At 37.0% G+C, this 14,135-nt stretch overlaps 1 protein-coding gene across 8 annotated transcripts in view; it reads right to left on the bottom strand.

The window, feature by feature from the left end:
- Nbeal1 (neurobeachin like 1) overlaps positions 1-8,491 on the bottom strand; it is a 188,116-nt gene extending 179,625 nt beyond the window's left edge. For 7 of the 8 annotated variants that reach the window (XM_046462953.2, XM_046462954.2, XM_046462957.2 and 4 more), the window contains exons 1-2: positions 8,277-8,429; positions 7,093-7,364 (exon numbers count right to left, since the gene is read on the bottom strand). In XM_046462953.2, coding sequence (XP_046318909.1) covers positions 7,093-7,143 — 51 coding nt within the window. In that variant the 5' untranslated portion in view covers positions 7,144-7,364; positions 8,277-8,429. Of the gene's footprint in view, positions 1-7,092; positions 7,365-8,276; positions 8,430-8,473 lie in introns of those variants that run through there. The other variant, XM_058578199.1, reaches the window with a different exon arrangement.
- Positions 8,492-14,135: the final 5,644 nt, after the last annotated feature.

Raw genomic sequence — 14,135 nt, 5'->3', positions numbered from 1 at the left:
AAAACTCAAATGAGTATTCAAGATAATTAAGCACTCTGCTTGAATGCAAGACTAAATAAGTACAAATGAAAAATTATTTAAGACATTCATAAACACAGTTTCATTATTATTAATAAAAAGATGAGAATACAACCCTCAGTTATCATACAATATATACGCCAAATGGAAGTGTCTGGGAATAATATTCCAGACACAAATGTATATTTGAAGAATACAAATAAAGATTACGTGTTTATATTTCTTACTCTTTTTTTAGTATTTATTTTTTAGTTGTAGTTGGACACGATACCTTTATTTTGTTTATTTTTATGTAGTGCTGAGGATCAAACCCAGGGCTTCACATGTGCTAGGCAAGCACTCTACAGCTGAGCCACAACCCCAGCCTCATATATTTCTTACTCTTAAGGTACATCTACATACAATCAATTTTTTCTCAACAACTTTGATGTGTACAATAGTGGTTTTGGGGGCTTTTTTTTTTTTTCATTTAACAGATGAGAAAACTAACATATAAAGAAACTAGGTAATCTCCTTTCAGGTCACTAAAACCAGAAGTATAACTAGAATTAAATCCTGACTCCAATCCTGTTAGCTCTGCAGAATTTTCAGTGTAAATTGAATTAAAAAAAAAAAAAAAAACCACTAATGAACCCTGAATTTCAACCCCTTTGCCATATTTCATAATGCCACAGTTTTAAGTCATTTTGTATCTTTTTACTCAGTTTTAATGCATTTGATACTTTAAACCAGAACAAAAAATACCTTAATTGAAAACACCTAAGAATTTGATATCTAAAAATTCTTCATCCCTAAGAATTTGAAAACTTCAATTTCCCTCATATATATTCTGGTGACCAACTGCAGCATTCCCACAAAGACTAAATTTCTAATAGACATACATCTTTATACCTATCTGAGGGCAACAGATGAGATAGGGTTTATGATACATATGTCTTTCTGTGAAAATCCATGAATTCCAAAAAGGTACGTAATTCCAAAAGCTGGTATAAAGTTGTTCTCTATTTTTGTTTCTTTGTCTGCCTTACGTTAAGCATGCTAAGTGACGAAATATTGTCAAAAGACAGTAGACATGATGCCTACTACATATTACATAAACTAAAATCTTCAGACATTAAGTAATTTTGCCTTCTATACTTCTATACTTGTTAAATGTAACAAAACATTTAACAGCTAGCTGTTAACTACTGAACTAAAATCCAGATACCAGATTAAACCTTTTCAAAATAATTTTTAACTTATAAGAGCTATATGAAATGCACTGTTAATCAAATCCTTGACCCTGGGTGGGGATGACCATCTGGAAGCAAGTAAGTTCAGACTACATAATTTTAATCAGTAGTCTTAGACACTAGTGATGAATCTTTAGAGGAAAGAAGCCTTAGATAATCCGAAATCATTCTGCTTATATATATTATGTAATAACTACATAAGGTTAACAACCTATTATGAAGATTAATTTTCTAACATTGCAATTAAATCCTATCCCTAAAAGGACAAAGGGGGAAAAAATCATACTGAAAAGTTTGCTAACAAAACAAACTGCACACCACAAAAAATGTCAGGTAATAGATACTCTAATCAGCTTGATTTAATCATTCCACCATGTATGTCTATATCAAAACATCACACCGTACCCCATAAACACATACATTATTTGTCAACTTAAAATAAGATAAAAATTCACAGGTTTTTACCTAAATTCTTTTCAAATATTAAGTTTAATATGTTAAGATCTATCTTCTAAAAACTGAAACTAGGGCTGGGGATGTGGCTCAAGCGGTAGCATGCTCGCCTGGCATGCGTGCGACCCGGGTTCGATCCTCAGCACCACATACAAACAAAGATGTTGTGCCCGCCAAAAAACTAAGAAATAAATGTTAAAAAATTCTCTCTCTCTTTAAAAAAAAAAAAAAAAAACTGAAACTAGTAATTTCTTTTAATTCGACTTAAAGGATTTTGATCAAGAGTATTTAGGTTTACAATCACACCCAGACTAATAGGCAGAAGACATACTTATTTCCCATTAGCATTCTTTTGAGAAAGCAATATTACACAAGGGATATTTCTGAGGAAGTCCTACTACCTACAAAACCTACTAAGCTTTTATAATGTTCAGTAACAACTTTCAAAACATTGCATTCCATAAAAACACTATCATGGAACTTTAATATTAACCCATTACTGATACACTGTGGATGACCTGTGCCAAGGTTAGCTCTGTGGCAAAATGGAAGATATCTTAACCTTACTGTTCTGAACCAGAACTTGATAAATCTTCAAAGTTGTCTTTAGTCAAGTTTGTATGTGATGTCTTATGTAAAAAAAACAAACAAGGTAAGGCAGCACAATAGTAGACATTGTTTAAATTTTAATAATTAATGATGAACTTGAGAGAGGGAAAGTTCTAGGGAATTATATTAGCCAAATTATATTGTTATATGGTGTGCATGTACAAATATGTAACAACAAATCTCATCATTATGTACAAATATAAAAATGCACCAATTAAAATACGAAAAAGAAAAAAATGAATTTGATACTAAAGAAAAACAACTTGGCAGGATGCTAGCAAATCAAATCATTGTTCTGAAATTTTTTTTTTAAATCAAACATTTATGCTGCATGCCTTCCCTTTAAGAAAATGTATCAATAACTGATGAAGGAATATTTCTGTGTGTTCTAATAAATGAAAAGAATATAGTTTTGCAAAATCCTAATGAAATAATACAGTTAGGCAAAAATCACTGGTGACTGCCTTCTATATCTGTTATAGAACCTGAATCAGTTTAAGTATTATATTAGCCAGTCTACAAACATCAGCAGAGAGAACTAAAATCAAGGAAAGTCAACTAGCAAAAACAAAACAGAGTTTAGAAAACTCTGAGGTCAAAAACCTGGTTCCTTTTTTTTTTGTCAATGTTTTGATTTTTAAGGGTTACTACTGTCAGTCTATATTAATTTAAAATCTAACTTTTAAGAAAAAAATAAAATAAAGAGACCTATATCCAAATATAGTTCTATTTCTGAGTTACAAGAGGGTTAGAATTTCAACATATAAATTTGGGGGGAACACAATTCACTTAATAGCAATGCATCTATTTTCAGGTCCTGAAACTTTCCATGTTTATTCTCAAATCTTCACACATGTTATCACTAGCTTTTGGGTGCTTTTTCCCTATTAGGAGTTTAGCATCTATTCTTCAGATCTCAGGATATTCTTCATTAAATATCAGTATTGAATGAATTGTCCCATTGTCTGTACTACTCTATCTCATTTGTGGAAATCTGTCCTCTGACATCTTGTCCTTAATTATTCTTTGTGGTTATATTAATCTCTTACCCTTAAACAATATGTTCTATGATGTAGGAATAATGTTTTATGCCTATATTCAGTTTCTAATTCATTTCATGAAATTATATTTTATTTTTATTTTTGCTTTATTTGAATGTGTTGTATTCTCTGTATTAAAGAAATAAATTCTTTGTAATTTGAAAAAAAAGATTTCTTCAACAAACAGCAAGGAAGAAAGTCTGGTAAGGAGGAACCTGTACATTTAAAAGTTTCACAGATATTTTCAACAAATACAATGCTTATACTTTATTTAAATATTGAGTTAGGGCTGGGGTTGTGGCTCAGTGATAGAGCACTCGCCTAGCACGTGCAAGGCCCTGGGTTTGATCCTTTGCACCACATATAAGTAATTAAATAAAGGTCAACCAATAACTAAAAAAATTTTTTTAATACATAAATAAATGTTAAGTTAAACAGTGGGAAAATAAGAATATTATGACACTTGCAGAAAAGTTAGTACATGACCACAAATTTGATAATTTAAAGAATTACTGTGTTGGACCAGGTTTTGTGGAATAGGTCTATAATCCCAGAGGCTCTGGGAGGCTGAGGCAAGAGGATCACAAGTTGAAAGCCAAGATCACCAACATGGCCAGGCTCAGCAACACAGTGAGGCCCTGGGAAACATAGTGACACCCTATCTCAAAATGGAAAATAAAAAAAGGGCTGAGGATGTGGCTCAGTGATTAAGGATCCCTGGGCTCAATCCCTGATACCAAAAAAATACTGTATTGTAGATTAACTATGGGTAAGATCACAAATTGGGATTTGCTTTAAAATGATTCAGGATAGATATAGGGGAAATGAAAGGTTACAGAGATGAAAAATGACTGAATACAAACTTATCAAACTTATTGTTGAAACAAGGTGACAGATACAAAACAGTTAACCATTCTTCTCTACTTTGTGCATGCTTGAAATTTTCCATAATGAAAGCTTAAGAAAGGACAACTAAAAGGTTTTATACAATAAGCTACAGAATAAGAAAAAAAAAAAAATCCTACCTATCCCTCAGAGGTCAAAACAAACAAAAATCTTAACTAAGAAGTAAGACAAAACATTCTCCCTGTATACACACTCTTACTCAACAAATAAGAAAACTGAGACTCAAAGAGGTAAGTCTTGCTCAAGGTCACAAAAGAGAATAGCAGCAGAATCAAAATTAGACTTCACAATTATAAGCCCACAAAAAAAGTCTAAGAAATTCTAAGAACTAAGTTACAGAAAACATTTTTACGAAAAGATCTGAGCAGTCCTGAAGTCATGTAAAAGCTCATCAAAACTGTAAAAAGCAAACAAAAAAAGGCTTAAAAGTTTGTTGGATGGGGGAAAAGTCAGGTGATTTCTGAGGAGCTAACTACTAGGAACAATTATAGCTAGAAAATCCAAAGAACTAAGTATTCAGTGATCATCCTCATTAGGAAGAAGAATTAAATCTATTTGCTGGATTTGGTAGGTATCTTATTCAAGGTGTCTTCAGAAGAAAAAGTTATTATCTAATAAGTACATTATCTATAAAATGATGAAACATGATTTTAAATATTTTTTGAAAACAACTGAAAAAATATGTCTTATTAAGTATACGCCATAATTTTTTTTCTTTTGTAATGGAGATTGAACCCAGAGGCTCTTAACAACTGAGCTACGTCCCCAACCCTTTTTATTTTTTATTCTGAGACAGGGTCTTGCTAAGTCCTTAGAGTCTCACTAAGTTGTTGAGATTGATCTCGAACTTGCAAAATCATACTGCTTCAGCCTCATGAGTCACTAGAATTACAGGCATGCACCACTGTACATGGCTACACAGGACTTAATCTTAAACATAAAATAAGAATTTATCTTCCTATTCAAGAAAAAACAGGTTTCAAAATTTGACCATAGGGGGCTGGAAACAATAGCTCAATGATAAGAGTGTTTGCCTGGCACAAAGTAGAGTTGAGTTCAATCCCTAGCTCAGCAAAAAATAAAATAAAATTGACCATGAGGACCCTTCATTATTAAGAACAGAAAATTTTAAATGAATTTAAGGGTTCATACTTATATAAAAGTCACTAAGAGTTGGGCGCACACCTGTAATCCTAGAGGCTAGGGAGACTAAGGCAGGAGGATCTCGAGTTCAAAGTCAACCTCACCAAAAGCCAGGTGCTAAGCAACTCAGTGGAACCCTGTCTCTAAATAAAATACAAAACAGAGCTGGAGATGTGGCTCAGTGGTCAAGTGCCCCTCAGTTCAATCCCCGGTACCCCAAAAAAAAAAGTCACTAAGAATAAAATTCAGTGTATGCCAAGGAACTACATACACTATCTTTTCAACAAGCACTGTGTCACTTAAATATTAAATCTACACAAAAACAATATAATTTATTAATAAAACCATGTAACCTCATTTACCTTTTGTCATTCTGAAAACAATGAAAGCTTATCTTTTCAATAAATTGTTTTTAAATTACTAGACATTCATATTAAAATTTCATTTAAATTTTTGGCCAACATGTGTTAGTTACTATTTTCAAGAGTCTGATGATTTGGATTAATTTATTATTGGAAGAATTGTCTATTTTTAAAAAGATATTTCTGGCATTAAAGTACAGAAGACTAAAAGCTATTTTAAAAATTTATATTAAACATGTCAAGGTATATGTCATTTAATAATTATAATGCCTATCAAACCAAGAAGTTAAAAAAATATTTTGAAGAACTGAAAGCATAAGAAAGGAGGCTAAAGGGATAATGCTGAAATAAATGCTATAACTTGAGAATTTCACTACCTAGACCTAAATTAACTTAAATAGATTAGGGATGTTTCTCCGACCCTTGCCAGTATCTTCAGAGTAGATACTTGAAAATGTGTTTTTATGATACACTCTTCTCAATAACCTAAAATCAAAGATAAAATCAAAGCTATCATGTAAAAATACACATAAAGACAAGGAAGAAAAAGGAAATTATTTTTTGAATAACAAAAATAAAAATGTTAAGGCAGCCACAATAGTTAAAAGCATGGACATGAGTCAGGCACTACTGTGTTTCAGGTTCACCCCTGCATCAGTTTTCTCAGCAGTAAAAGTGGATAGTTATAAATCAACCTCCCAGAACTGTAGTGAAGAGCAACTGAGACAAGGCTCTCAAGTGTTAGCATAGCAATCAATAACCTTTATATACAACTTAAAAGGTTAGCTATGAGAAAAATGCTTAATGCCTTCCTCACGAAAAAGGCTCTATCCTACTCCCACTTGTAGGGGGAAAAAAAAAAAAGCATAAACAAAAATAAAAACTTTTTAGCCGGGCATAATGGCAAATGTCATCCCAGCTACACTGGAGACTGAAACTGGAGGATCACAAGTTTCAGCCCAGTCTGAACAACTCAGGGAAACCCTTCCCAAATTAAAAAAGGGCTGAGGATGTAGTCCAATGGTAGAGTGCCCCTGGATTCAACTTTTAGTAAGAAAAGGTTGGTTTTATTTTTTTCCTCTTAAGAGAATAATTTGACTTATACAATTTTGAAATAACTGAAGACAAGAATCAAATAAAAGACTCTATAGTCTGTCAATATTATGTATGTATTCAAACCTGAAGAGTGGGAAATGGAAAATCCCTTACATGTTTTTAGTTTGGGGCCATTAGAATGAATAAATACCCTATTATCCATTAAATAAAGTCTGGTTACAAAATTTTATAGTGAAGTATTTTTAAAATAGAAATAAAAAGGAAAGCAGTTACCTTTGTACAATAAAGCATCCAAAGTTCAAAGAGTCTCTCTCTGGATGCCATTCTGGCTTTCACTCTGGCACTTTTATTTTCCTCAAAAAATTATGTTCAAGACCACAGCAAGTTCATTTTATTTTCCAAGTTTCTCAGTCGTTACAGTAAAGCTCACAGCAGTAGAGCAAACAAAAATAAGTGAAACAATTGGACTCTCTGGTCAACAAAAGGCAGTTTCAGTGGTTACTTCAATATATCCTCATCAGTGGTAGCTAGGCAATTAAATAAATCTGTGAAAGAAAAAACAAAGTCCAAAGGTTGGTTCAAAAGAGGTAGTATTTTTAAAAAAGAATCTAGACTTGTCGGAAACAAGGGATTTATCTGCTTGAGTTGACACCATCAATGGGATAAACTTTTATACTTTTTAGATTTCATAGACACTTTAGATTCAGGAAAACACAGCAATTAACAAAATATATAATATCAATATTAAGTCCTAGAATCTACAGCACATTTATGAGTACGAACACCCAAAAATGCATTAAGAATACGTGCAAGTCTCCCTTTTCACTCACATACATTTTATAAACGTAAGGACAAAGCCATCTCCCACCGCCCCCAAACCCGGTGCTGGGGATGGAACCAGGGCCTCATGCATATGAGTCAAAGCACATATTTCAAACACAAAAAATCTCTCAGAAATTTCTAGTATGCTTCTTAAAGTTGTTGGGAATGTTTGTTGCGTTGCAGGGCAGGGCGTGGGGGAGGGCGGGAGGAATTTGGTTTGTTTGTTTTAACAATCTTCAGAGAGTGAAAGTCAACCTGTCCACCTGGCCTCTCTACCTCTCCATCCAGGAAGAAGAGTGGAGCACGCACACACAGCTAGGAAAAGATCCCGGGAAAACCTCCAAGTGTTACGGGGATCTTTAAATTTCCTCCCCGCATCCCAGACAACCCAAGCAGAGGCAAATTTAAGATATGCCAAAGCTGCCAAGAAAAGCTTTAGAAATGAGGCAACGCCAGCTTGGCGTCCCCCGACCCGCAACCGATGCCAGCCGGACTACAGCAGGACACGCCCGGGACAGCCTGGCCCCCTCACCGCCGCCCCTCGCTCTACCGTCCCTCCACTACCAAGCACCCCTCCCATTTCACACCGCACGGCTCCCTCTTCCCAATCTCCCCTTTCCCCTCTCTGCGCTCACACAGGGTGCCAGTCGCCGCCACCCGGCCGCCGTCTCTCTTGCTGCCCTCGCCCCTTTCCCAGGGCGAAGCCCAGTGTCACCCCGCAGCCGGGCAGGCGAGGGAGGCGGGGCGGCGAAGGCACGAGGCGGGGCGCGAGGGCGGGAGGAGCCGGGGCGGGGCGGTCCTGGGCTAATCATTCCGGGCGCTAGGGATTTACCCGGCCCTCGGGCTGCCGCTCTTCAATGGTCGCTCCGGCTAGGCAGGGGCGGATGACTAGAAGCCACGCCCCAGCATACCTGCGCAGCCGCAGTCGACCAGGCTCCTGCGGGAGTACTGCGCTGCTGGCGCCAGCCCGGGCGCCCTTGTCAATCTTCTCCAAGCTGGGCGTGAGAAGAGAAGGGCGACGTGCTGACTTCCGTGCCCGCCCCGCCCCGCCTCGGAACCCACAGACAACTTTCAGCGCGTGGCGTCATTTCCGCGGATCACAAGGGTCTTGCGTTTTGATTTCTTTGTGGAAGTAGGATCGGTCTTGGGAGTTTGTAGTAACGTTAAAAAAAAAAAAACCACTAATTCCCAAGGAAAAAAAAAATTCGTTTCCCTGAGCGCGTCTGTTTTGTGCCGCGAATTTTCGCTGTCGAATCAAAGGATTTATTTTACCACTGCTGAACACTGGGTTTTGCTCTTTTAGGAGAAGCAAAAAGCAGACGACTGGGTTTACTAGCTATAGACAGCTTTCAGGGGATGTTTGTTTAGAGGAGGAAAAACGCGTAAGATGAATTACCTTTTAAAACTAAATGTTTACACAAAATTATTGTGAAAAATTTCAAGCATTTACAAAAATAGACTAGAAGTTGCTCCGTGGAAGAGCTCGCTCTTGTGTGAGTATTTAGGTTCATTCCTGCCGAGTTTCATAGAACCTCATTAAATTGCTGAGGTTAGTCTAAAAATTGCCATCGTTCTGCCTCAACCTCCCCAGTCCCTAGGATTACAGGCCCGGGCCACCGTGCTCGGTTTGCCCTTCCACTTTTTAAAAACCTGCAGCGGAGACAGGGCCGTGTGCGTCTAATCCCAGCGACTCGGGAAGCTAAAGTGGGAAGATCTAATGGAATGTTCAAGGCCAGACTGGGCTAAGTTGCAAGACCTGTTTCAAAAGAAAATACTGGATTCTCATGTAGCTTAGTGGTAGAGCGTCCCTGAGTTCGATCTCCAAGCAAGGACCTGCACCTTTATCCCACTCTTGCCTGTCTGATTTCTCCCAACTATTCTGGTCTTCCCATATCTCGCTTGAGATATTTAATTTCCGCGCTGCTCCTCAAATGCACGAAGCATATTTCAACGTCAGGAATTTTCACACGCTTCCCCTCTCCCTGGTATATTTTTTCCCTAGATGTTTGCACATAGTCTTTTTTTTTTTTAATATATTTGCACTTTTGTCTTAAATTGTAGGTGGACACAATACCTTTATTTGTTCATTTTTAGGTGGTGCCTGGGATCGAACCCAGTCCCTCACACATGGTAGGGAAGTGCTCTACCACTGAGCCACAACCTCAGCCCCTGCACATAGTCTTTAAGGGCTCTGCTCAAGACTTATCTGAGAAGCATTCCCTAAGACTTCATAAATAGTAACCTTTCTTCCTTCATTTTTCACTGTAGCACTTATCAACTGATATATAACTTATTTGTTGTGTGTTCCGATATAGTAAGCACCATGAAAACAAGGACTTTATTCACTGCTGTATTTTTAGGTCCTTGAACAATGTCTTACACATAGGAGTTAAATATTTGCAGATTATGTGAATAAAGGGAATGTTCTGTTTCCCCATTATTTCTATACCATTCCATCTCCAGCTTTCCTATAAATTGTTAGTTTACAAGATTTTGGACTCTTCGTGGGACTATTGCTTTAAAAAATTAGGGCAAAAAGTAATAAACGTTACTTTTTGTGTGGTACTGGAGTTGAAGCCTGGGAGCTCTACCACCACCCCAGCCCTTTTCTCTTTTGAGACAGGGTATTCCAAGCTGGCCTCTAGCTTATGATCCTCCTGCCTCAGCCTTCCCTGTCATTGAGATCAGAGGCATGGGGCACTTTTAGGCAAAGGTGGATAATATTGTACACTTGTTTCTCAAAAACTTTTTTGTGTGTATATGGGGGAGAGGGGAGGGCAATGGTACTGGGGATTGAACCTAGGGGTGTGACACTCCCTGCTGAGATTCAGAGATGGAAGTATTTTGCTTTGGTATTTACCTAAGGGAGAGAGACAGGCAAAAGCTTGCCACTAGAAAAGAGAGCTCCAGAAGACTGATCTACCCTAGGTAATCTAATGAAGGACTAGTAACATTTAACCTGCATGGCAGGTGCCTCCTGTCTGCCCCATCGGAGGTCTCAAGCAACACACTGAGGAATTTAAAATCAGGGGCCTTAGATGTGGAAATCACTGCACAAAGTTAGTAAATTCAGGGCCAGGTCAGACACAGTGGTGGATGCCTGTAATCACAGTGATTCAGGAGGCAGAGCGGTGGGGATCACAATTGGAGGCGAGCCTCAGCAACTTAGCCAAACTTTGTCTCAAAATAAAAAATAAAAAGGGCTGGGGATGTAGTTTAGAAGTAAAGTGCCCCTGGATTCAATCTTCAGTTAAAAAAAAAAAATTGTGTATGTCAGGCCCTTTTCCCCCTGTTCCAATATTGGAGATTAAACCCAGGGGTGCTGTACCACTGAGCTACATCTCCATTCCTTTTTATTTTGAGACAGGGTCTTGCTAAGTTGCCCAGCCTGGCTTTGAATTTGCAATCCCAAGTAGCTGGGATTAAAGGCATGCACCACCACATTTAGCTATTTTTTTTTTGTTTTGTTTTTAATATTTAATACGAAGATATTAAGTTACATGATTTCTGCATTAACTTCCAGTTCTGTAGATCTGGGCTTCTAAAAGGGATTATATAAAGTAATTTACTCTATTAAAATAATCTTTAAGCAGGTGGCTGGGTAGTTTTGATAACACCCACATTCCAATCAATGTAATCACAATCAGTGTTTTCATGAAAATATCTAACATTGTAGCTTAGACAATTGTATGGTACTTACTAAAAAGAAATAGACAGCTTCTAGTGTACAGGAGCTTGGAAGGCTTCATCCTAACAACAAATAAAAAGCTAAAAAAATTGAAAAAACCAACAATCATTTTTAGGTCTATCAGAGGAATGAGTTCATAGGGCAAACTGCTATCATCCAAACTGAAGAAAGTCACAACTTACCAGAGCAGAAACCTTCCCACAGAACCCAAACCAGGGTTGGAAAACCTGGACTGTAATTAACAAACAAACAAGCAAAAAACTTCATGGGGGCTGCTGGGGTTGTGGCTCAGCAGTAGAGCGCTCACCTCACATGTGCGAGGCTCTGGGTTCGATATAAAAATAAATAAATAAAATAAAGATATTGTGTTCAACCTCAACTAAAAAATAAGTATTTAAAAAAACAAAACAAAACAAACCCTCAAGGGGGCTGGGGATGTAGCTCAGAGGTTTAGTGCCCCTGGGTGCATCCATGGTTCTAATGAAATAAAAAAAGAACCTATGGTCTAAAATCTCTGCTCCCAGCATATTGTAATCATATAAGATATTCTTTAGGACTCCCACAAGAAGCAAGATAGATCCAAATTACCTGATGATATAATAACAAAGAATATGATCAGGGGCTGGGGTTGTGGTTCAGTGGTAGAGCACATGTGAGGCACTGGGTTCAATCCTCAGCACCACATAAAAATAAATAACTAAATAAAAGGTATCATGTCCATATACAACTAAAAATGTTAAAAAGAGAGAGAGAGACAGAGAGAGAATGAATATGATCAAAGGCTGGGGTTGGAGCTCAGCGGTAGAGTACTTGCCTACCACATGTGAGGCACTGGGTCAATCCTCAACACTACATAAAAATAAACAGATAAAGGTATTGCATCCATCTACAAATAAATTTTTTTTAAAAAAAGAATGTGATCTAGTTTTATAAATGCAAACTAACATGAGGCTGCCTATTAGTGGCTATCAGTATAATAGTTAAAATCAAGCATAAATAATAATCATTTGTGTATTACCTACTATATATTTAGTTCTATGTGCTTTATATAATTCATCTCTAATTGTCAAATTAACTTCAAAGCAGACAAAATTCTTCTTTTACAGATTTGAAAACTGTGGTTCAGAAAATTCAACTAACTGGCATAAATTTCCATAGATGACTATTAATAAAGAGAATCACAAATCATACTGTCTAGCCATACTTAACACTGTGTATTTCTACTCAAATATCCATCCTAACACAACCCCTTTAGCAATCAGGACTGAGACGCAGATATGAAAAATAAGATAGGGAAAGGAAAAGAAATAAGGGAATTCCTCCCCCCACTCCACTCGTTTTTTTTTGTTTTTTTTTTTTGGTGTTGGTACTGGGCATAGGGATGCTTTACCTCTGAGCTGCATCCCTGGTTCTTTTTATTTTTTAATTTTGAGATAGTCTCACTACATTGCCAAGGCTGGCCTTGAACTTGAAATCCTCTTACCTCAGCCACCAGAGAAGCTAGAATTATAGGGAAATAAGGGAATTCTTAAAAGAGTTTAAGAGGTTTGTTTAATGGGGAGAGTTACAGAGAGACACCACCAAATAACTTCTATGGCTAAGGAAGCTTTCCAGTGGAGAGTGTATCCGAAAGGCCTTGAAAGATTATTAGAGTTTTGGTGTCCAGTAAGACATTCTCTGAATTTATGTGGCCAGTCTACCTGGGGGTAGAAGCAGCAATGAGATGAAGTAAGGAGGATATAGGTTACAACCAGCTTACATTGGCTGCCGCAAATCCAGTTCAATGATTTCGAATGTGTAAACAAGGATGTAGGGCTGGGGATGTGGCTAAAGCGGTAGCGCGCTCACTCCTGGCATGCGTGCGGTCCTGGTTCGATCCTCAGCACCACATACAAACAAAGATGTTGTGTCTGCCGAAAAACTAAAAAATAAGTATTAAAAAATTCTCTCTCTCTCTCTGTTCTTATTCTAAGAAAGTCAATTCTTCCAGGTCCTGTGGCACAATTTCAATGACTCAGGTGGGTGAGGCAGGAGGATCTCAAGATCAAGCCCAGCCCCAGCACTTTAGTAAGATCCTTAGCAACTTAGTAGACCCTATCCCAAAATAAAAAGGCCTGGGAATGTAGTTCGATAGTAGAATGTCCCTAGATTCAACCCCTATTACCACCAAAACAAAAAAGAAAATAACTTTCTTGACGGTCAATTGCTTTCATGCAATTTCAACTTAATATCTGAGAGATCTTTACTTGTTATGTTTCAAGAAACATTTCTTGGGCTGGGATTGTGGCTCAGCAGTAGAGTGCTCATCTCCCATGTATGAGGCCCTGGAATGGGTCCTCAGCACCACATAAAAATAAATAAATAAAATAAAGGTATTGTGTCCAATTACAACTAAAAAATAAATATTTTTTAAAAAAGAAACATTTCTTATAGGAACATACAACTCTTAGCATTAAAAAAGGAAAATATCTTTGTGTAGTCTCTATCTCTGTGTCTGCTGTACTATCACAGTTTCCCCTACATTTTCAAATGTAAGAATCAAAGAATGCATGCTATTTCTAGTCATTAATCTCTTAGCATTCCCGGGAACTATATCTGGCAATGTGTTTCAGTTTTGTAGATATTTGTTTTGATGCCTCTATTCATTTCATTGATTAGCATCTTTTATTTTTTGAATAAAGAGTAGATTAATAATTATTAGTATACTTGATATTAAAATGATGAGATCTAGTTGTTTTAGTCAGCTTTTTTCGTTGCTGAGACCAAAAAAACTGAAAAGAACAATGAGAGGAGGAAAAGTTTATTT

This window comes from Marmota monax, unplaced genomic scaffold (genome assembly GCF_021218885.2).
Source record: "Marmota monax isolate L192 unplaced genomic scaffold, Marmota_monax_Labrador192_F-V1.1 WCK01_AAM20220418_F8-fsc00095, whole genome shotgun sequence".
Classification (NCBI taxonomy): domain Eukaryota; kingdom Metazoa; phylum Chordata; class Mammalia; order Rodentia; family Sciuridae; genus Marmota; species Marmota monax.
Note: the sequence above shows the minus strand (reverse complement) of the source record. Positions and strands in the feature narration are given on the sequence as shown.